The sequence below is a fragment of the Danio aesculapii genome, chromosome 5 (genome assembly GCF_903798145.1).
Source record: "Danio aesculapii chromosome 5, fDanAes4.1, whole genome shotgun sequence".
In the NCBI taxonomy this organism is placed as follows: Eukaryota; Metazoa; Chordata; class Actinopteri; order Cypriniformes; family Danionidae; genus Danio; species Danio aesculapii.
In genome coordinates, this window is record NC_079439.1 from 69,852,406 (window position 1) to 69,878,982 (window position 26,577).

Genomic DNA, 26,577 nt, shown 5'->3' on the forward strand with positions numbered 1-26,577 from the left:
CTTTCTTTGCCATTCCAGATGAGTTTATTAATCAGTGATTTGAGTCATTGCAGAGATGTATGGATGCAGTCCTCCAAGCTCATGATGGAGTCAGACACAATATTCATTGTTTCCACTGCAGCATGACCACATATTCTATACTGGACAATATTTCTGTTCAGTGACAAGACTTTTGTCTAAGCAAAGTCAGACCTTACTGTCCTAATGAAATAATTAAAAATCAAGACATGATCATATTTTATTTGGGTAAAATAAACATAATCTAGAGGCCTTTCATATAAGCCACTTCTGATACCAAATGATCAACTAGAAGTCAAGCTATTATTTTTTGTTCCTAAAACTTGGATAGACGACAAGACTTTTGTTAGTTAGTGTACAGTTGAAGTCAGAATTATTAGCCCTCCTGAATATGTTTTCCCCATTTTCTGTTTAATGGAAAGAAGATTTCTTCAACACATTTTTAAACATAATAGTTTTAATAAATAATTTCTAATAACTGATTTATTTTATCTTTGCCATGATGACAGTAAATATTATTTGACTGGATATTTTTCAAGATACTAGTATTCAGCTTAAAGTGACATTTAAAGGCTGAACTAGGTTAATTAGGCAGGTTGAGGTAATTAGGCAAATCATTGTATAACGATGGTTTGTTCTGTAGACTAAAAAAATATTAAAAAATCAAAAAATATACAAGGGGGATAATAATATTGACCTAAAATGGTTTTAAATATATTAAAAACTGCTTTTATTCTAGCTCAAATAAAACAAAGAAGACTTTCTCCAGAAGAAAAAATATTATAGGAAATACTGTGCAAAATTTTTTGATTGGTTAAACATTATTTGGGAAATATATGAAACAGAATGAAATAATTCACAGGAGGACTAATAATTTTGACCTCAAATATACATATAAGAGCAGAAAATCCTAGAAAAGCATCTTTTTTTGCAATGTAAATCTCCAGCATACTAGTTTATTTAGCTGTGTATGCAGAGATGAATGTGTACACATGTACTCACTGCTGGTGAGGTCTGGTGGGTTGTAGTTGTTGGTAAGGTACAGGTTATTTGGCTTGGCCACTCTGAGGTAGACCACCTCTGCTGTGTTTTTCAGCGCTCCCACCGCGTCCTCATGCATCACATCCTCCAAACACACATTATTCACCTGCAGGTCACAGCACACACATAGAGACTGACCTTACTGCCTTTCGAAAAACAAGAGTTTATTGTGTTATTTTAGACTTGAGACGTCCGTTGTTTTACTCGCATATAATAAAACAGTAATCAAACAGAAGTTTAGGTAAGTTTCTTACACTTATTTGTGCACTTTAAAAGTCTAATTCAGAAGTTATTGTTATGTTTTTTAATAATGTTTCCACTATGTTTTAATGTTGTGCTTTAAAAAATGTGTTAATGTATTGACTAATAAGAAATCATGCAGAAAGTAGGCCTATGTTTACTGTAGTTTGTAGATTGTATACTGTAGTTTGATATTGCTTTGAAAGTTACCATATAATGAACAAAATATACTAAATTGCAAGGTCTTTTTTACACAAATGTGCATCTAAAAAAATGTAAACATTTACATGCATACAAACCAGTTTCAAAAGAAATTATTTAAAGTTTTAAGGTTTAACTTGTAAAACACTGTAAAACCCAAAAAGTTAAGGTAACTCAAACCATTTGAGGAACCCAATTGCAACAAACCATTTAAGATCAAAAACTAATCCTAATGAGTACTGTGAAGTTAATCCATTTGAGTAAATGAAGCAATTTGAGCAGTAAAACCCAATAAATTAAGAGAACTCAAACCAAATGAGTACTGTAAAACCCAATAAGTTAAGGCAACTCAAACCGTTTGAGGAAACTGATTGCAACAAACCATTTGAGTTAAAAAACAAATCTATATGAGTAATGTGAACTTACTTCATTTAAGTTGAAGTAATGAGGTATTTATTTAACTCATTACCTTCAACACTGAGATCAAAACTCTTTTCAAATAAGTAGAATTAACTTTCAGTCAATTTTGAGGTAACTACACTCATTTCATTTGATAAAGTTGACTGCTGGGTTTTACAATGGCTGTCAGTATACAACAGTACTTTGTTTAGTTCATATTTATATTATATTTAGTATTTATCTAGACTGTAAAAAAAGTTGACTCAACTTAAAAATTTAAGGCAACAAACTTCAGGACATTTTTGAGTTTCCTCAACTTAAATCGAGTCAAGTTTAGTAATTGAGTTGAAGATTGAAGAATTCTTTTGAGTAAAAATGTCCTAAAGTTTGTTGTCTTAAAATTGAGTCAACTTTTTTTTTACGGTGTATAACTTCAAAAAATAACTGAATATGAAGATACACTTAAATATCTCTATAAAGTTCAGCTATTTGCATTTAAAATAAATGTAAACTATTTAACACTATATTTCTTTTTGACTAAATATAAATATATGATTGTGAAGCAAAAGCCAAAAAACACTGCATTCAGCTCATTAAAATATATTATATTATATTAAATTAAATTAAATTAAATTAAATTAAATTAAATTAAATTAAATTATATTATATTATATTAAATTAAATTATATTATAATATATTATATTATATTATATTATATTATAATATATTATAGTACAGTATATTATATTACAGTATATTATAATATATTAAATTAAATTAAATTATATTATATTATAGTACAGTATATTATATTACAGTATATTATATTATATTATATTATATTAAATTAAATTATATTAAATTAAATTATATTATATATTGTAGTACAGTATATTATATTATATTATACTATATTATATTATATTAAATTATATTATAGTACAGTATATTATATTACAGTATATTGTATTATATTATATTATATTATATTATATTAAATTATGTTGTATTATATTATATTATATTATATTATATTATATTAAATTAAATTATATTAAATTAAATTATATTATATATTGTAGTACAGTATATTATATTATATTATACTATATTATATTATATTAAATTATATTCTATTATATTATATTCTATTAAATTATATTATATTATATTATATTATATTATATTATATTATATTATATTATATTATATTAAATTATATTGTATTATATTATATTATATTAAATTATGTTGTATTATATTATATTATATTATATAAAATTATATTATATTATATTATATTATATTATATTATATTATATTATATTATATTATATTATATTAAATTACATTATATTATATTATATTACATTATATTACATTATATTATATTATATTGTTCTTTTTAAAAAAATACTGAAGTCACGAGAAATATAAGTAATGTATTTTACAGAAGAATTACAGAAGAAACTTGTTTTTAACACAAAACATGGATCACAAATCCAACAAAAAAGTGACTTATGTTGCATGGGTATAGTTTTGGCAATAGTGATATATTCGAGTTAAAATTATAGGATTTTCTTTTGCCAAAATGTATTAGATAATATATATAAAATAATATTAGAACATTAAGTAAATACTCCATGAATACATTTAGCAAATATTCTACTGTAAAAATATCAAAACTCATGTTTGATTAGTAATATGCAATGATAAAAACTTAATTTAGCAAACATAAATGTGATTTTTTTATGAACCCTCATTATAGATTTATCTTTTGCTAAAAATATTAGATATTATATTTTAAATATATAATATACTAAATATTAAAATATTAAATAATATTAGAATGTTAAGTAAATGCTCCATGAAGACATTTAGAAAATGTCCTCACTCCAAAAACATCAAAACTAAATGTTTGATTAGTAATATGCACTGATAAAAATTGAATTTGGAAAACTTTAAATGGAGTTGTCTCGGTATTTGGATTTTCATAAACCCTCAGATTCTAGGTTTTCAAACAGTTGCATCTTCTGTCAAACATTACACAATCCAAACATAGCATGCATCATATAAAAGCGTATATAATCAGCTTTTAAATAAGGCATGACTCTAAATCTTCAAAAACACTAAAGACACTAAAGCCTACGACTGCTTTTCTGGGTCAGGTTTACACACATACTTCAAACTGAGCATTACACATGCAACCAGCAGGTGGCAGCATTGAAGAGCCAGAACGAGCCAGTGATACAGTATATGAAGATAATGCTCCAATCTCATTCAGCAATAACTCCTATCAGTCTGTCTGTGTATTAGTCCTCATCAGTGATGTGTGTGTGTCATCATACCGCCAAAATCTTGTCTCCAATCTGTAGTCGTCCGTCTTTATGAGCGGCTCCTCCTTCGATGATTTTTGTGACATATATGCTGTTGTCTCCGGGGATGTGCTGGTTCCCCACACCACCCGCTATACTAAAGCCTAGCCCTGACACACACACACACACACAAATGTGAAGATGAAGACAGCAATTTTTTGACAGATACAGAATGTAAAACTCCCGATGTTTTTTAATCACGTGTTTGTTCCTCTATACCTTTTGGCCCTTTGATGAGCTTGAGTTCGGTGACTTTCTCTGCGATGGGTTTTCTGCGTAACACATAGAGTCTGACGATGGCTCCGGCCTCCTTCAGCGCCTCCACCGCCTGACTGTGGGTCACCTCCCGAACGTCCACGTCATTCACGAACAGAATACTGTCATTCACTCTGACAGACAAATGGGTTGGGGAGAGAAATGAGACGTTATTAGAGCGGTTTCCCCCATCAGAATTGAGAAGTGACACCTGTCAGAAGCTGCAGGCGCTCAGACATTAACTGACGGATTTCACTAAATACAGCGGGACACTCAATACTCCATTAGGAAACTGATTATTTTTAAACAAAAACCTAAAAGAGATCTGCAGTGAGCTGTGAAATGGTCATGAGGGTTATTTTTAAAGACCAAAGACAGTTCATTTGAACTATTTCAATGTACAGAAAGAAAAAAATTCAACACATTTCTAAACATATTAGTTATAATAACTCATTTCTACTAACTGATTTCTTTATCGTTGCCCTGATGGCAGTCTCTTTCCATTGAACCATGACTTTATATTCTATACTGTACATTATTTCTGTTAAGTGACAAGTCTTTTGGGTAACACTTTATAATAGCTACACTCTCAGAAATAAAGGTACGAGAGCTGTCACTTGGGTGGTACCTTTTCAAAAGGTACAAATTTGTACTTAAAAGGCCCATATTAATACCTCAAGGATACATAGTGTGGTTTATTTATAAACTAATTTCGAGAGGATCACGTGCTTATGATCAACACGGCTGGCTCCTCATTAGCTCCGTAATCTGAGCCATTAGATGATTAAGGAAGCATTATAAATAACCAGAGTTTTTCACTCCAGATATTTTCATCTTGAAGCTTCCCCCCTTCCACCCCTACTTCCCCCCTTTTTCCGATAGGGCGACACGGTGGCCCGGTGGCTAGCAATGTTGCTTCACAGCAAGAACACCGCTGGTCCAACCTCCTATCGGGCTGGTTGGTGTTTCTGTGCAGAGTTTCCATGTTCTCCCTGTGTTCGCCCGGGTTACCCCCGGGTCCCCCGGTTTCCTCCCACCGTCCAAAAACATAAAGTATAGCCAATCGACTAAACCAAATTATCACCGAAAACAACACTGGTTTACACTTCTCACACGGCGACAAGTAGGGGAGTTCTCGAGACCTTCCTGAGCTCGAACTCCGCTCTCGCCCTTCTAACGGGAGGGAGCCCTGGGCTCGAGGATATTACGAGCTCAGGGCTCTCTCCTGGGACAGCATGCCAAATACGCTTTATTGATTATCAGCTAAGTGTGAACTCTTGAATTAGTCTCTAAAAAGTACAAAAGTGTTCCTCTTAAAATTTGTAGGTACTAATATATATACTTTTGAGGTACCATTATGGATCCTTTAAGTACAAATGTGTACCTTTTGAAAAGTTACCACCCCAGTCACAGCTCTCGTACCTTTATTTCTGAGTGTACACACTATGAATCATTTATTAAGCATTAGCAAATAGTGAATTCATTATCTGTTAAGCATTAACTCTACATTAATAAACGTTAGTGAGCAGTTTATAACTAAAACTACAAATGCTGTATTCTTGACTTATAACCACATGTATAACATTAATAATTGTACTTTCATATCTTGTTAATGATTTATTATATATTTTTATATATAATATAATATATTTATTTATATATATATATATATATATATATATATATATATATATATATATATATATATATATATATATATATATATATATATATATATATATATATTATATATATATTTATTATACTAAATTAAGTACTTCATTATTTACAAACCAGTTATTTAAGCATAGTTGGTGTTTTTTTGAGATCATTCAAATTTTTTGAGACTATTCAAATCAACATTAATATATCTTATTATTCAGGCATATAATAATAGTTAATTTGCATGTTAATAAATGCTTTATTAACTCTCAACATCATCCAGTTTTGTGACCTAATCTAAAGTGAGGACCTTCAATGCTTTATAAACCCCTTATAAATGACAATTAAAGTCTAAGTCAAGCTAAATTCTAAACAGGGGGGAAAAAAATAAACGACTTTATTCATTTCTCTTCATTTGAAGATACACAAATGAAACTGTATCAAATAATAAAAATAAATCTTTGCAATCTTATTTAAAATAAAATTACTGTACAGTTTAAACAGCATCCTATTATATTGTTAAATTATGATGTTGTTGTTGTTTTATCCAATTTTATTATGTATTTTGATACTCCTGTTATTCAGCAATGTTTAAACTTTACAGTAATTTTATTTTTTAGATAAGATTGCAAATATTATCGTTCAATTGATACTGAGCCTTTAATTGTCATTAATAAGGGATTTATAAATCATAAATACTCCTCACTTTAGATTAGGTCACAGAACTGCATGAAGTTGAGTTAATAAGGCAGTTATTAACATACATAGTAACCATTACTATACGCCTGAATAATAAGATAAATAAATGCTCATTTCAATAGTTTATTAATCAATTACTAACTCATTCTGATTGATCTTAAAAACCTCCGACTACTCTTAAATACAAATGGTTTGTAAATAATGCAATACTTAATATAGTAATGAAAAATCAACCAGTCACAAATTATGAAAGTACAATTATTAAGCACATTATAAATATGGTTATAAGTCAAGAATACCGCGATTATAGCTTCATTATCAATGTAGAGTTAATGCTCAGCAAATAATAAATTCACTACATGCTAATGCTTAATAAATGATTCATAGTGTGTATTTATTATAAAGTGTACCGACTTTTGTCTAAGTAAAGTCAGACCTTACTGTCCTAGTTAAATAATTAAAATCAAGGCATGATCATATTTTATTTTGGTAAAATAAGAGTAATGTAGAGGCCTTTCATATAAGCAACTTCTGATACCAAATGATCAAATAGAAGTCAACTTATTATTTGTTGTGTGTGTGTATATATATATACACACACACACACACACACACACACACACACACACACAACAGTTCTGTCTTCTTGAATCTGATTGGCTAATAGCTGTGCAATATTCTGCCAGTAACAGCACTCATCCAGCCTCTTCACCCTTCACCCTTGTGTGCTACTTCACCCAGCAACAAGCAGAGGACACTCAACAGTTTGACAAATACTGCAGCTGTTGAAAAACATAATGTACTTTTGAGGCTTTTTAGGCAAAATAGTAGTTGTTTAGATTGCAACTATGCAGTTTATTTATAAGGATAGTGCCTATTTTAAATATTTATCATTTCTAAGAGACAACACGTCGGCAGCCATCAGCCTGTCATTGAGCAGAGCAAAGACGGTTGACATTGTCCATCCACAAGATGGCGACAGAGACTGCATAATAAGCCCTTGGAAGAGAAAAACAGCGTAATTTCTAACTACCATACAATGCCATATTATTGTAGTGTAGTCAGTGTGAGATGGTATTTTGTGTTGGCAACTCTGAATGACCCTGAGTTACGTTTTGGTTGGCCATCTGTTTGTTTCTAATGCGCCTTCTGTTTTCGTTACTGCAGACTAGTTCAGTATAAAGAAAGAAAGAAGAAATGCCCGTGTGTGTTTAGCGTTTTTCCTCATCGCAAACACAACAGTAATCGTGTAGTGATTGGCTTTTTCAAGGTTAATTTCCCGATTGCAACAGAGAAATACTGGGAAATCTCTATAGACTGATGGCATTTCATGCCGTTCAGCCTTATAATCTTAAAATGTCAGCAAAATCACCTGTTTTGTCATCACTTTAGACATTACGCTAGAGAATCATTCAAACACTAGCTCTAAAGTGATATTGGTGAATTAGTAACGGCTTCTGCTGTTCTGACGTCAGCTGCAGATGTAAATGAATGGCGGACAAAAGTAGTTCCTAATACAAAATGATTTTTACACTCTCTGTGTTTGATTTTCTTTTTTATACACACGATTGTGCCGTCGAACTGTTGTATAAACGCAATATTACACTTGTAGCAGTGCGATATGGCAGTATATCTTCACTGGTGGGACACTAACGCGAGCCAACACAGACCTCCCATATACAGTCCTGATATACAGCCATATCGCACTGCTACTCACGTGATAATGCTCATATATATTAGTGAATGTAACTATTTTCGGAGAATTTTATCATACTTCTTGGCAATATTCATTTCCACAATTACATGTTTGTGCCTATTCTGTAAATTAAAAATGATGTGTTTTTTCCTTGATTTTACGATCTATATTCTCTGATTGTACAGTATATATATGCAATATGAGCCATAAAAGTGATCCAATAAACAACATAAGCATATAACGTATTGAGTATATACAAATAATCTATTATTTGCATTCATAATTTAACTCTGTTAAGCCTGCTATGTCAAACGATAGTTAGAAAAATGAACTATTATTGAAGATCCAAAGTAAAAAAAGTGTTAATTTTCTCACAATTGACTTTGCATCATATTCGTGACATTACAGTAGACGACACCATGTTCTCTTTTTTACCTGCTCTTTTCTCGAGCGATGCATTTTCTCTGCTCAACACCATCCGACAAAAGACATTTCACTGAATCTGACAACTCGACAAAACACAAATATTCATCGGCTTTCAGAAGTGCAAATGCAGCAGTGGCTGTGCTGTCATCCAGCAGCATAAAGCAGAGATTACAGAGAGCGTGAAGACCGGCTGTCAACACCTTTCTGCAAATAACCGCTCCAACATCTTCATAAATAAAATAAGCCTTTGTAATTGCCATTGACCACTTTGATACCAAACAAAATTATGGTCTCAATACTTATGTTTTTCGGTCTGTGTTTTGTCAGGGGGATTTGGGTTGGAGGAAGATGACAGAATATACAGTCTGCAGACAATAAACATCATTATCTGTATGAGAGGTCCCCATACATGATGAAAACCCAACATGTGTGTATGTGTGTGTATCTTGTATTCCTAATGTGGGAATCAAATGTCCTCACAAACATACACTCACCGGCCACTTTATTAGGTACACCTGTCCATTTGTTTGTTAATGCAAATTTCTAATCAGCCAATCAAGACGATCTGCTGCAGTTCAAAGCCAGCATCAGAATGAGAAGGAAAGGGGAAATTGCAATTTCAGAAATTGCTGATCTACTGGGATTTTCACGCACACCCATCTCTAGGGTTTACAGAGAATAATCCGAAAAAGAGAAAATATCCAGGGAGCGGCAGCTCTGTGGGCGCAAATGCAAATCGTCTGATGAGTCTCGATTTCTGCAGCCACATTCGGATGGTCGGGTCAGAATTTGACATCAACAACATGAAAGCATGGATCCATCCTGCCTTGTATCAAAGGTTCAGGCTGGTGGTGGTGGTGTAATGGTGTGGGGGATATTCTCTTGGCACACTTTGAGCCCATTAGTACCAATTGAGCATTGTGTCAACACCACAGCCTACCTGAGTATTGTTGCTGACCATCTCTATCCCTTTATGATCACAGTGTACCCATCTTCTGATGGCTACTTCCAGCAGGATAACGCACCATGTCATAAAGCCTGAATCATCTCAGACTGGTTTCTTGAACATTACAGAACTTAATCCAATAGAGCACATTTGGGATGTGGTGGAACAAGAGATTCGCATCATGTATGTGCAGCCGACAAATCTGCAGCAACTATGTGATGCTATCATGTCAATATGGAGCAAAATCTCTGAAGAATATTTCCAGTAGCTTGTTGAATCTATGCCATGAAGGATTAAAGCAGTTCTAAGGCAAAAAGGGGTCCAACCCTGTACTAGTAAGGTGTACCTAATAAAGTGGCCGGTGAGTGTAGCAATACCAGTACATTTTTAACATTGTGGGGACATTTTTAAATGACTCATGAATCACACAGAATAAAGTATTTTGTCAATGTAAAAATGCAGATTGTTTCCTAAGGGTTGGGTTTAGGGGTCAGGTTGGGGAAGAGGGATCGAATATACAGTTTGTAAAGATAGCTGTACAAGAGTGTGTGGGTGTGTGTGTGTGCATCCAAATAGGGACTTAAACCTGAATGCACTCTGCTTCATGGACACTTTTGACCCCAGTGGGGACCGAAATTGAGGTCCTTATAGGTAAATATCCTTATAAACCACACAGAATGAAGTATATTGAAAGAGTAAAAATGCAGATTGTTTACTAAGGGTAGGGTTTAGGGGTCAGGTTGGGGAAGAGTGATTGAATATACAGTATGTACAGCATAAAAACCACTACGTCTATGAGAAGTGCACATAAAGATAGCTGTACAAAAGTGTGTGTGTGTGTGTGTGTACTGGTCTTTATATCCAGATGGGGACTTAAACCTGAATGCACACAGACTGATGGGGACTTGTGTCACCATGGGGATTAAAATTGAGGTCCCTATAGCTAAATATCCTTATGAACCATCCAGAATGAAGTATATTGAAAGAGTAAAAATGCAGATTGTTTCCTAAGGGTTTGGTTTATGGGTCGGGTTGGGGAAGAGGGATTGAATATACAGTCTATAGAGCATACAAATCACTACGTCTATGAGAAGTCATTATAAAAATAGCTGTACAAGTGTGTGTGTGTGTGTGTGTGTGTGTGTGTGTGTGTGTGTGTGTGTGTGTGTGTGTGTGTGGATAAAGGGAACAGTTCTCTCATTATTATCTAAGCAGCACGTCTCAGTGAAGCCGCATGGTTTTGACGAATGGACTGAAGTCATGATTGGCTGGCAGTTTTCAGCTCCAATGAGCTGTTCACCGCCGCATCACTCACACTGTGGTTAATTACACCACTAAAAACGACCCAGCTCAGACAGATTTGGCACAGTGTGATGAAATAATGACAGTATTTTCATTTTTGGGTGACCTTTAAGAAAGCGCTCCATTTCTCGCTCTGCCTGTCTCTTCTGTGTCTCGGTGTCTCTTTTATTCCGGGCTATTTCTGTCTGCTTAATTTCTCCTGCAGTGTGAGTGAAAGTGTGTGTGTGAGTGTGTGTGTGTGTGTGTGTGTGTGAATGCGTTTGCTACCACGCTCTGGGCTAAAACTGCATTTGTTAGCAGGAAACCCAGCTGCTCCCATTAGGAATGCATCAGTAGTGTATCCACGGACATATTTAACTGCCGGTGTATGATTATGAATGTGAGCAGACATATGCAACATACAGTACAGTAGTCAGAAAACTACTCCCATACCTGAGATAGACTTTTTAAAAATGTAATACGTGGATATCACTGCATTTCATAAGAAAATATCTAACTAAGTGATATTTACTAAGTGATATTTATCACAGGAAGATCACAGGACTCAATGACTACAGACCAGTTGCCTTAACATCTGTGGCCATGAAGTCATTCGAAAGACTGGTGCTAGCATGTCTAAAGGACATCACTGGAGCCCTGCTGGACCCCCTGCAGTTTGCCTATAGAGCAAATCGGTCTGTGGATGATGCAGTCAACAAGGGACTGCATTATACCCTACAACATCTGGACAAACCAGGGAACTACGCAAGGATTCTGTTTGTGGACTTCAGTTCTGCCTATCTAGATAGATAGTTAGATAGATAGACAGACAGACAGACAGACAGACAGACAGACAGACAGACAGACAGACAGACAGACAGACAGACAGACAGACAGACAGACAGATATATAGCTAGCTAGATAGATAGATAGATAGATAGATAGATAGATAGATAGATAGATAGATAGATAGATAGATAGATAGATAGATAGATAGATAGATAGATAGATAGATAGATAGATAGATAGATAGATAGATAGATAGACACTGTATAGATAGATAGATAGATAGATAGATAGATAGATAGATAGATAGATAGATAGATAGATAGATAGATAGATAGATAGATAGATAGATAGATAGATAGATAGATAGATAGATGGATAGATAGATACTGTATATAGATAGATAGATAGATAGATAGATAGATAGATAGATAGATAGATAGATAGATAGATAGATAGATAGATAGATAGATAGATAGATAGATAGATAGATAGATAGATAGATAGATAGATAGATAGATACCTGTAGATAGATAGATAGATAGATAGATAGATAGATAGATAGATAGATAGATAGATAGATAGATAGATAGATAGATAGATAGATAGATAGATACCTGTAGATAGATAGATAGATAGATAGATACCTGTAGATAGATAGATAGATAGATAGATAGATAGATAGATAGATAGATAGATAGATAGATAGATAGATAGATAGATAGATAGATAGATAGATAGATAGATAGATATGGTATGTGGATAGATAGATAGATAGATAGATAGATAGATAGATAGATAGATAGATAGATAGATAGATAGATAGATAGATAGATAGATAGATAGATAGATAGATAGATAGATAGATAGATAGATAGATAGATAGATATCCGATGGATAGATAGGTAGGAAGATGGACAGATGGAAGGATGGATAGATAGATGTCCTATGGAAGGAAAGACAGATAGACACCATCGTCCCATCACTGCTCGAGTACAAACTGGCCCAGCTCTCTGTTCCTAGCTCTGTCTGTCAATGGATCACCAGCTTTCTGACAGATAGACAGCAGCTAGTCAAAATGGGCAAAATCACATCCGACAGCCGCACCATGAGCACTGGTGCCCCCCTGGGGTGTGTTCTCTCCCCATTGCTCTTCTCCCTGTACACCAATGACTGCACCGCAAAAAAAACCTCCACCAAGCTTCTGAAGTTCGCAGACGACACTACTGGTATTGGGCTCGTCCGGTGACGAGTCTCCATACAGACAGGAGGTGGAGTGGCTGGCGTTATGGTGGAGATACAACAACCTGGAGCTGAACATTCTCAAAACAGTGGAGATGATAGTGGACTTCAGGAGAAACCCCCATGCACTCCCCCCACTCACCATCATGAACAGCACTGTGGCTGCAGTGGAGTTATTCAGGTTCCTGGGCACCACCATCTCTCAGGATCTGAAGTGGGACACTCATATAGACTCTATTGTGAAGAAAGCCCAGCAGAGACTGTACTTCCTTTGTCAGCTGAGGAAGTTTAACCTCCCACAGGAGCTGCTCGTACAGTTCTACTCAGCTGTCATCCAATCCATCCTCTGCACTTCAATCACCGTCTGGTTCAGCTCAGCTGCCAAAACTGACCTCCGTAGACTACAGCGAATAGTCCGGACTGCTGAACGAATCACTGGCACAACCCTTCCTACACTTCAAGAACTGTACTCTTCCAGAGTGAGTAAAAGGGCTCGCAAAATCACTCTGGATGCCTCACACCCAGCACACTACCTGTTCGAACTGTTACCGTCTGGTCGGTGCTCCAGAGCACCAAGCACAAAAAACAGCCAGACACAGGAAAAGTTTCTTTCCTCAGGCTGTCTACCTCATGAACAGTTAAATATTCCCCTACTGTGCAATAAATATGTGCAATACTTTCTCATACGAACTTGTACACAGCACCTTATATCAATATACAATGCAATACCTTCTCCATTCGTATTTGTACACAGCACCTTATAACCTGTGTATTTATAACAATCTGTACAAACAATTTAACATCCAGATTTTTTGACGAACCGCATCTGTTTAATGCTTATCGTCTTTTTTTCATATTTATTTTTTGTTGTCGCTTGTCACTTTATGTACACTGGAAGCTTATGTAGCCAAAACAAATTCCTTGTGTGTGTGTGAAGCACACTTGGCAATAAAACTGATTCTGATTTTGAGTCCCGGCTGGGCCAGTTGGCATTTTTGTGTGGCAGGGACGTACCGTCAGGGGAGGCATCCTCATCATCCTCACCTGCCATCATGAGATGTAAACTAATGATAAAATAAATATTTGTCCAATGATCTGTGCTATAAATGCATTTTCTGTATGATTTAAATGATTTCAATCCTTTTAATAATCAAAATCACTGTATTTTGCGCTTTTTGCTCACTCACCAATGTAATGCTTTATTAAAATGTCTTTATACATTTAAGACATTTTCATTATATGTCCTCATTTCGCAAATGATAGGTAATGTATTTCACCTATGTCTATCACATATTTAGTGTTAGTGTAACGGGCCAACGAGGCCAGCTAGTAAGTGCTGTGCAGGTAAACCTCTAAAGGTGCTCTAGCGACAGATGCTAGAGGCCATGGTCTTTAGCCTCCTTGGTAGAGCACCCGACTCCCATGCGGAAAGTCGCCGGTTCGATACTAGCTCGGAGCGGGTTGGGTGGCTTAGGACTGGCGGGGTTACATTGGTGCCGTGACCCAGATGGGAGTGAGGTTTAGGGGGGTGAGTGTAACGGAGGCCAGCTAGCAAGTGCTGTGGAGGTAAACCTCACTCCTCTGACCTCTAAAGGTGCTCTAGCGACAGACGCTAGAGGCCATGGTCTTTAGCTTTTTTGGTAGAGCACCCGACTCCCATGCGGAAGGCTGCCAGTTTGATACCAGCTTGGAGTGGTTTGGGAGGCGTGGGATTGGCGGGGTTATATTGGTGCCGTGACCCGGATGAGAGTGAGGTTTAGGGGGTGAGTGTAACGGAGGCCTGCTAGCCTGTGCTGTGCAGGTAAACCTCACTCCTCTGACCTCTAAAGGTGCTCTAGCGACAGACGCTAGAGGCCATGGTCTTTAGCCTCTTTGGTAGAGCAACCGACTCCCATGCGGAAGGTTCGATGCCAGCTCGGAGTGGGTTGGGATGCGTAGGACCGGCGGGGTTATGTTGGTGCCGTGACCCAGATGGAAGTGAGGTTTAGGGGGGTGAGTGTAACGGAGGCCAGCTAGTAAGTGCTGTGCAGGTAAACCTCACTCCTCTGACCTCTAAAGGTGCTCTGGCGACAGACGCTAGAGGCCATGGTCTTTAGCCTCTTTGGTAGAGCACCCGACTCCCATGCGGAAGGTCGCCGGTTCGATATCAGCTTGGGTTGGGTGGCGTAGGACCGGCGGGGTTACATTAGCATCTGACATAAAGCCGCATTGAAGAGGGTTCATGTGAGCTCACAGTTATTCTTGTTCAGTGGTTGCTCTTCGTCTACGTAGTAAAGTCCATTATTTTATGTTTTTCTATGACTGACTGCAAAAATCTTGGATGTAACGTTAATATCTCAGCTCAAAACGTCTCAAAATTAGCTTTCTCTTACAGTTTTTTTTAATCATCTTTTGATCCTCACAAAATTAGACTCAGAGAATAAATATAGCAAAATGAAAGTAGAAGATGGAACATATCAAAAGGAGGAGCCACTGCAGTTTATTTTAGCTGTTTGGTTTCCATCCCTGCGAGTTTAACCCTCCTGTTGTCTAATCTGTGAACACTGCTCTCCCTTCAGATTAAAAAAGAAGCCTAAAGTTTGTTAAAAACTACACATTTTACCTCGTCCCAACTGGGAAAGCCACCAACAATCAAGAATGCATGATTATATGGGGTCATGGCTTTGCAATCAAAAAATGTCATTATAATGGAAGTCAATGGGGCAAAAACAGACCCCAACATAACCAAAGCGAAGTCAGTTTGAACAGTACACAAATGGCTTAAACATCTATTCATATTCTTTTCGGCTTAGTCCCTTTATTAATCAGGATGTCGCCACAGTGGAATGAACCGCCAACTTTTCCAGCATATGCATCACGCAGAGGATGCCCTTCTAGGTGCAACCAATCACTGGGAAACACTCATACACACCCATTCACACACAAACATTACAGACAATTTAGCTTAACCAATTCACCAATAGCGCATGTGTTTGGACTGTGGGGGAAACCGGAACACCCGGAGGAAACCCACGCCAACATGGGGAGAACATGCAAACTCCACACAGAAATGCCAACTGGCCCAGCCGAGGGATATGTATGTATATATAAATATTGTACGTAAATTGCGCATATTGTGTGTGTGTGTGTGTTACCTGAGTCTCCCGTCTTGCGCAGCAGCTCCTCCTGGAATGATCTTGGTGATAAAAATGCTGGGGTCGTCTCCTATATGAGGGTTATCAGTGCCTCCAGCGATACTGAAACCCAGCCCCGAGTTCCCCTACACACACAAATGCACACGCACAATATTACTACATAAAATGTTTATTTAGTAAAATATTACTACATAAAATGTTTTTTTAGTAAAATATTACAACATAAAATGTTTTTTTAGTAAAATATTACAACATAAAATGTTTTTTTTAGTAAAATATTACAACATAAAATGTTTTTTTAGTAAAATATTACAACATAAAATGTTTTTTTTAGTAAAATATTACAACATAAAATGTTTTTTTAGTAAAATATTACAACATAAAATGTTTTTTAGTAAAATATTACAACATAAAATGTTTTTTTTAGTAAAATATTACAACATAAAATGTTTTTTTTAGTAAAATATTACAACATAAAATGTTTTTTTAGTAAAATATTACTACATAAAATGTTTTTTTAGTAAAATATTACAACATAAAATGTTTTTTTTTAGTAAAATATTAAAACATAAAATGTTTTTTAGTAAAATATTACAACATAAAATGTTTTTTAGTAAAATATTACAACATAAAATGTTTTTTTAGTAAAATATTACAACATAAAATGTTTTTTTAGTAAAATATTACAACATAAAATGTTTTTTAGTAAAATATTACAACATAAAATGTTTTTTTTAGTAAAATATTACAACATAAAATGTTTTTTTAGTAAAATATTACTACATAAAATTTTTTTTAGTAAAATATTACAACATAAAATGTTTTTTTAGTAAAATATTACAACATAAAATGTTTTTTTAGTAAAATATTACAACATAAAATTTTTTTTAGTAAAATATTACAACATAAAATGTTTTTTTAGTAAAATATTACAACATAAAATGTTTTTTTAGTAAAATATTACAACATAAAATGTTTTTTTAGTAAAATATTACAACATAAAATGTTTTTTTAGTAAAATATTACAACATAAAATGTTTTTTTAGTAAAATATTACAACATAAAATGTTTTTTAGTAAAATATTACAACATAAAATGTTTTTTTAGTAAAATATTACAACATAAAATGTTTTTTTAGTAAAATATTACAACATAAAATGTTTTTTTAGTAAAATATTACAACATAAAATGTTTTTTTAGTAAAATATTACAACATAAAATGTTTTTTTAGTAAAATATTACTACATAAAATGTTTATTTAGTAAAATATTACAACATAAAATGTTTTTTAGTAAAATATTACTACATAAAATGTTTTTTTAGTAAAATATTACAACATAAAATGTTTTTTTAGTAAAATATTACAACATAAAATGTTTTTTTAGTAAAATATTACAACATAAAATGTTTTTTTAGTAAAATATTACAACATAAAATGTTTTTTTAGTAAAATATTACAACATAAAATGTTTATTTAGTAAAATATTACAACATAAAATGTTTTTTTAGTAAAATATTACTACATAAAATGTTTTTTTAGTAAAATATTACAACATAAAATGTTTTTTTAGTAAAATATTACAACATAAAATGTTTTTTTAGTAAAATATTACAACATAAAATGTTTTTTAGTAAAATATTACAACATAAAATGTTTTTTAGTAAAATATTACAACATAAAATGTTTTTTTAGTAAAATATTACTACATAAAATGTTTTTTTAGTAAAATATTACTACATAAAATGTTTTTTTAGTAAAATATTACAACATAAAATGTTTTTTTAGTAAAATATTACAACATAAAATGTTTTTTAGTAAAATATTACAACATAAAATGTTTTTTTAGTAAAATATTACAACATAAAATGTTTTTTTAGTAAAATATTACAACATAAAATGTTTTTTTAGTAAAATATTACAACATAAAATGTTTTTTAGTAAAATATTACTACATAAAATTTTTTTTAGTAAAATATTACAACATAAAATGTTTTTTAGTAAAATATTACAACATAAAATGTTTTTTTAGTAAAATATTACAACATAAAATGTTTTTTTAGTAAAATATTACAACATAAAATGTTTTTTTAGTAAAATATTACAACATAAAATGTTTTTTTAGTAAAATATTACTACATAAAATGTTTTTTTAGTAAAATATTACAACATAAAATGTTTTTTTAGTAAAATATTACAACATAAAATGTTTTTTTAGTAAAATATTACAACATAAAATGTTTTTTTAGTAAAATATTACAACATAAAATGTTTTTTTAGTAAAATATTACTACATAAAATGTTTTTTTAGTAAAATATTACAACATAAAATGTTTTTTTAGTAAAATATTACAACATAAAATGTTTTTTTAGTAAAATATTACAACATAAAATGTTTTTTTAGTAAAATATTACAACATAAAATGTTTTTTTTAGTAAAATATTACAACATAAAATGTTTTTTTAGTAAAATATTACTACATAAAATGTTTTTTTAGTAAAATATTACAACATAAAATGTTTTTTTAGTAAAATATTACAACATAAAATTTTTTTTTGTAAAATATTACTACATAAAATGTTTTTTTAGTAAAATATTACAACATAAAATGTTTTTTAGTAAAATATTACAACATAAAATTTTTTTTAGTAAAATATTACAACATAAAATGTTTTTTTAGTAAAATATTACTACATAAAATGTTTTTTTAGTAAAATATTACTACATAAAATGTTTTTTTAGTAAAATATTACTACATAAAATGTTTTTTTAGTAAAATATTACAACATAAAATGTTTTTTTAGTAAAATATTACAACATAAAATGTTTTTTTAGTAAAATATTACAACATAAAATGTTTTTTTAGTAAAATATTACAACATAAAATGTTTTTTTAGTAAAATATTACAACATAAAATGTTTTTTTAGTAAAATATTACAACATAAAATGTTTTTTTAGTAAAATATTACAACATAAAATGTTTTTTAGTAAAATATTACAACATAAAATGTTTTTTTAGTAAAATATTACAACATAAAATGTTTTTTTAGTAAAATATTACAACATAAAATGTTTTTTTAGTAAAATATTACAACATAAAATGTTTTTTTAGTAAAATATTACTACATAAAATGTTTTTTTAGTAAAATATTACAACATAAAATGTTTTTTTAGTAAAATATTACAACATAAAATGTTTTTTAGTAAAATATTACAACATAAATGTTTTTTTTAGTAAAATATTACAACATAAAATGTTTTTTTAGTAAAATATTACAACATAAAATGTTTTTTTAGTAAATATTACAACATAAAATGTTTTTTTAGTAAATATTACAACATAAAATGTTTTTTAGTAAAATATTACAACATAAAATGTTTTTTTTAGTAAAATATTACAACATAAAATGTTTTTTTTAGTAAAATATTACTACATAAAATTTTTTTTTAGTAAAATATTACAACATAAAATGTTTTTTTAGTAAATATTACAACATAAAATGTTTTTTTAGTAAAATATTACAACATAAAATGTTTTTTTTAGTAAAATATTACAACATAAAATGTTTTTTTAGTAAAATATTACAACATAAAATGTTTTTTTAGTAAAATATTACAACATAAAATGTTTTTTAGTAAAATATCAATAAATGTTATAGTAAATATTACTACATAAAATGTTTTTTTAGTAAAATATTACAACATAAAATGTTTTTTTAGTAAAATATTACAACATAAAATGTTTTTTTAGTAAAATATTACAACATAAAATGTTTTTTTTGTAAAATATTACAACATAAAATGTTTTTTTAGTAAAATATTACAACATAAAATGTTTATTTAGTAAAATATTACAACATAAAATGTTTTTTTAGTAAAATATTACTACATAAAATGTTTTTTTAGTAAAATATTACAACATAAAATGTTTTTTTAGTAAAATATTACAACATAAAATGTTTTTTTTAGTAAAATATTACAACATAAAATGTTTTTTAGTAAAATATTACAACATAAAATGTTTTTTTAGTAAAATATTACAACATAAAATGTTTTTTTAGTAAAATATTACTACATAAAATGTTTTTTTAGTAAAATATTACAACATAAAATGTTTTTTTAGTAAAATATTACAACATAAAATGTTTTTTAGTAAAATATTACAACATAAAATGTTTTTTTAGTAAAATATTACAACATAAAATGTTTTTTAGTAAAATATTACAACATAAAATGTTTTTTTTGTAAATATTACAACATAAAATGTTTTTTTAGTAAAATATTACAACATAAAATGTTTTTTTTAGTAAAATATTACTACATAAAATTTTTTTAGTAAAATATTACAACATAAAATGTTTTTTAGTAAAATATTACAACATAAAATGTTTTTTTTGTAAAATATTACAACATAAAATGTTTTTTTAGTAAAATATTACAACATAAAATGTTTTTTTTAGTAAAATATTACAACATAAAATGTTTTTTTTGTAAAATATTACTACATAAAATGTTTTTTAGTAAAATATTACAACATAAAATGTTTTTTTAGTAAATATTACAACATAAAATGTTTTTTTAGTAAAATATTACTACATAAAATGTTTATTTAGTAAAATATTACTACATAAAATGTTTTTTTAGTAAAATATTACAACATAAAATGTTTTTTTAGTAAAATATTACAACATAAATGTTTTTTTTAGTAAAATATTACAACATAAAATGTTTATTTAGTAAAATATTACAACATAAAATGTTTTTTTTAGTAAAATATTACTACATAAAATGTTTTTTTTAGTAAAATATTACAACATAAAATGTTTTTTTTAGTAAAATATTACAACATAAAATGTTTTTTTTAGTAAAATATTACAACATAAAATGTTTTTTTAGTAAAATATTACAACATAAAATGTTTTTTTAGTAAAATATTACAACATAAAATGTTTTTTTAGTAAAATATTACTACATAAAATGTTTTTTTAGTAAAATATTACAACATAAAATGTTTTTTTAGTAAAATATTACAACATAAAATGTTTTTTAGTAAAATATTACAACATAAAATGTTTTTTTAGTAAAATATTACAACATAAAATGTTTTTTAGTAAAATATTACAACATAAAATGTTTTTTTAGTAAAATATTACAACATAAAATGTTTTTTTAGTAAAATATTACAACATAAAATGTTTTTTTAGTAAAATATTACTACATAAAATTTTTTTTAGTAAAATATTACAACATAAAATGTTTTTTAGTAAAATATTACAACATAAAATGTTTTTTTAGTAAAATATTACAACATAAAATGTTTTTTTAGTAAAATATTACAACATAAAATGTTTTTTTAGTAAAATATTACAACATAAAATGTTTTTTTAGTAAAATATTACTACATAAAATGTTTTTTAGTAAAATATTACAACATAAAATGTTTTTTTAGTAAAATATTACAACATAAAATGTTTTTTTAGTAAAATATTACTACATAAAATGTTTATTTAGTAAAATATTACTACATAAAATGTTTTTTTAGTAAAATATTACAACATAAAATGTTTTTTTAGTAAAATATTACAACATAAAATGTTTTTTTAGTAAAATATTACAACATAAAATGTTTTTTTAGTAAAATATTACAACATAAAATGTTTTTTTAGTAAAATATTACAACATAAAATGTTTTTTTAGTAAAATATTACAACATAAAATGTTTTTTTTAGTAAAATATTACAACATAAAATGTTTTTTTAGTAAAATATTACAACATAAAATGTTTTTTTTTAGTAAAATATTACTACATAAAATGTTTTTTTTAGTAAAATATTACAACATAAAATGTTTTTTAGTAAAATATTACAACATAAAATGTTTTTTTAGTAAAATATTACAACATAAAATGTTTTTTTAGTAAAATATTACTACATAAAATGTTTTTTAGTAAAATATTACAACATAAAATGTTTTTTAGTAAAATATTACAACATAAAATGTTTTTTTAGTAAAATATTACAACATAAAATGTTTTTTTAGTAAAATATTACAACATAAAATGTTTTTTTAGTAAAATATTACAACATAAAATGTTTTTTTAGTAAAATATTACTACATAAAATGTTTTTTTAGTAAAATATTACAACATAAAATGTTTTTTTTAGTAAAATATTACTACATAAAATGTTTTTTTTAGTAAAATATTACAACATAAAATGTTTTTTTAGTAAAATATTACTACATAAAATGTTTTTTAGTAAAATATTACAACATAAATGTTTTTTTTAGTAAAATATTACAACATAAAATGTTTTTTTAGTAAAATATTACAACATAAATGTTTTTTTAGTAAAATATTACAACATAAAATGTTTTTTTTAGTAAAATATTACAACATAAAATGTTTTTTTAGTAAAATATTACTACATAAAATGTTTTTTAGTAAAATATTACAACATAAAATGTTTTTTTAGTAAAATATTACAACATAAAATTTTTTTTTGTAAAATATTACTACATAAAATGTTTTTTTAGTAAAATATTACAACATAAAATGTTTTTTAGTAAAATATTACAACATAAAATTTTTTTTAGTAAAATATTACAACATAAAATGTTTTTTTTTGTAAAATATTACTACATAAAATGTTTTTTTAGTAAAATATTACTACATAAAATGTTTTTTTAGTAAAATATTACTACATAAAATGTTTTTTTAGTAAAATATTACTACATAAAATGATTTTTAGTAAAATATTTCTACATAAAATGTTTTTTTAGTAAAATATTACAACATAAAATGTTTTTTTAGTAAAATATTACAACATAAAATGTTTTTTTTGTAAAATATTACTACATAAAATGTTTTTTAGTAAAATATTACTACATAAAATGTTTTTTTAGTAAAATATTACAACATAAAATATTTTTTTTTAGCTACAGAAATTATGTAAACCTTAAAAGTCTCCCATTTCAATTCATGATCACTGTTGAAAAAATAAAATCATCCTATGGTACTGTATTAATTCATAAAATTACCCTCTCCAGCGTGATCTCTTCATATTCAATCTCTCCTTCTGCTCCATTCACCTACAACACAACAAATACACAATTTCATCTTGTAAAAGATATGTATTTTACAGTAATATCCAAGCAAATATGGTGCCTGTTGATCTGAATAGAAAAATAAATACTAATTTCTTTGGTATACATTTTAAAACCATATTTCCACAATAAATGAACAATTGCATCACGTTTCTTCATTAGCACAACTTAAACCGTGTTTTCCAGTGTGGTTCTAGAAAAATCCAGCTGGCTCTTTTAATTCACACTTTCCACATATTCTTCCCTGCCATTTCTAAATTTAGCACTGGGTTTCTCCCATTCGTTTTCCTAAAAGTGGTCTATCTGTGCTCAGACTACAGGCCAGAACAGCCATCTTGATGAATAACCTGCCTTTTATGTTTTCTGAAGAATATCTGAGCATTGATTCTGTGTTTGATATCAGTGTGTGCTTGATTTCACCAAGTAGAGGATGTTTTTGGATCAACAGAAAATACAAGTACAAATCAGGACTCAGTTTTTAATATTAAAAGACTTACAGTGCATTACAGTTAATGTCAAGTTTAGGGGGGTAGTGGGATTTTGGATGGACCTTTATTTAACCTATTATATAAATTTGTATATACAGTTGAATTTATTAGCCCTCCTGTATATTTTTTCTCAATTTTTTCAACACATTTCTAATCATAACAGTTTTAATAACTCATTTCTAATAACTGATTTCTTTTATCTTTGCCATGATGACATTTTTCAAGATACTAGCATTCAGCTTAAAGTGACATTTAAATGCTTAATAAGGTTAAGTTAGGGCAGGTCATTGTATAACAGTGGTTTGTTCTGTAGCCAATCGAAAAAAATATTGCTTAAGGGGGCTAATAATATTAACTTCAACTGTATATAAAAAAGTTAACCCATTGTTGAAACAAAACTATACAAACCATACATTGTGTAACAGTCACCAGTGATCTAGCTCTTGCGGCTTGCTGGAGAGCTACACACACGTCACAGTTACGAACTACGAATCCTGTCATGCACCTCACACACACCTGTTCCTGTTTTACATTGATTACACACACAAACAGCTGGAGGATCATGATGAATTGATTAAATGCACTATAAATACACACACACTTCTTGCTGATTCTTGTTGTTACCTGAAACCATTATAAAGCATTTTCCATGCCGTGTTTTCCCGTGCTTTATTTGATCTTTGCTTTGTTTTATGATTTTTGATGTTAGCCGCCTGAATCGATCACTTGCCTGTTTTTGACCACTCTTTTCAAATACCCCTTATGATTGTTCCTGTGTTTGACCATTGCCTGCCTGACCATTCTTTGTCAATAAAACACTGCCATTGGATCCACCCAGAACCGTGTGATACACATTAGGTTTATTTTATTTGATAAAATTTAAATGACATTTTGGGTAGGTATATAGGTAAATTAACAAATTACAAATACTCAAAGTTACTGAAATTGATTAGTTTTTCCTCAGGAATTGTACATTATTAAGTAGTATAAATGTGTACTTTCCCTTGAGTACATTTTTAGTGCTGTATCAGTACTTTTACTGTGCTATCTTCTTCAAACTGCAGTCACTATTTTATATATATATATATTTTTTTTTTCTTGTCTATGAGATCTTTTTTTGTTATGAGATCTGGTTTTGTGGTGGCTGTACTTTAAAATTAAATGAATATAATCTTAATTCAAGGGATGAGAGGTTTTGAAATTCAGTAACAGAGAGCTACTATACGGTCGCACCTGCTTGGTATAAATGCTTGAAAATGATTTAGTTGAAAATATCCATTAGAAACTTAAAAGTAATCAAAAAGTAATCAGATGTAATCAGTTACTTTACTTTTATAAAGTAATTGAAATGATACACTACTTATTATATTTTAAATAGGGTATTTTGTAATCTGTAATCTTTTACATTTCCTCCCCAACACTGTTCACAGGATAATACTCGCTGCATTCAACTCACACATTGAGTAGTATGTAAAATACTACTTTTACTCTATTTGCACTACATTCTTTGACAAGTATTGGTATTTTTAATTGACTATGTCTTTCAGAGTCAACAAAGCAAGTACTTGGTAAATTCATGCCACTCTCAAGTTTGGATTATGGTTGCTAAAGTGTTGCGATTGGTTGCCAGGCATTTTTATAGACCAGTGGTTCTCAACTGGTTTGGCCATGGGACCCATATTTTTACATGAGCTGCGTCCCAAATCGCGTACTTATGCACTATTCTACGCCATTTTGTATTTTAAATAGTGTAAGTAGTGCGTTCACACTGAAAACTCTAAAAATAATAAGTGCGCTTTAATTACCCGGATGACGCACTCATTCAGTCGATAAAATGAAGTGTGTAATGATGGACACTTCACGCACTCAGTGACTGCAGCTTTGCTCACGTAGCGGAAGGGGCGGAGCTATCGGGTGCACATGTTGGATAACTTTATTTATTTTGGATGGTGAAAATTCTCCTATCAGAGTGATTATAGCGCCTCCTGATGGGGAATGCGGTTATACTCATGGCAGGTATTATTTGATTGGTCATTTATTTTACTGATATGGCAACCCTCAGACGTCATTAGGGAAACGGTTTGAATTTCCGCTTAGTTAAATAACATTCGTGCTCCATTTGGGACGACACTACATACATATACTATGCTGTTGAGTGTGTAACTGCATAAGTACATAGTGCTTGAGTGCATAGTGTACCATTTGAGATGCAGCTATGGTCATCAGGCCGTGACCCAAATTTTTAGGAACTATAATATAATTGTAGGAATTATAATTAATTTGTATTTATTTGTTAATATACACAAGCAGTGACAGATAAATGATAAGAAAATCACCAAGACTTACTTTTAAACAATATTTTATTGCTGTCATTTGACAAAATGGATGCACTTTTGTGATGCCCTCAGCTCTTGGAGTCGTCTTTGAAAATAGTCCACAGGTTTGTCCTTGCAACAGGGATGTTTGGTGTCTAAATGTCGTTTTAATTTCGAAGGTTTCAGTGAGAGCACCTTACTACATATGACACACTGAGGATTTAAGCCTTTTTTTGTCGTCAATATATGTAAATCCATACTTTACATA

General features: G+C 29.9%; 1 protein-coding gene across 4 annotated transcripts in view; it reads right to left on the reverse strand.

Moving 5' to 3' along the window:
* LOC130229819 (disks large homolog 4) overlaps positions 1-26,577 on the reverse strand; it is a 275,300-nt gene that overhangs the window by 30,704 nt on the left and 218,019 nt on the right. For all 4 annotated transcript variants that reach the window (XM_056458812.1, XM_056458813.1, XM_056458811.1 and 1 more), the window contains 5 exons: positions 23,441-23,491; positions 16,403-16,527; positions 4,495-4,664; positions 4,249-4,385; positions 1,021-1,165 (listed from right to left, as the gene is read on the reverse strand). In XM_056458812.1, coding sequence (XP_056314787.1) covers positions 1,021-1,165; positions 4,249-4,385; positions 4,495-4,664; positions 16,403-16,527; positions 23,441-23,491 — 628 coding nt within the window. The remainder of the gene's footprint in view (positions 1-1,020; positions 1,166-4,248; positions 4,386-4,494; positions 4,665-16,402; positions 16,528-23,440; positions 23,492-26,577) is intronic.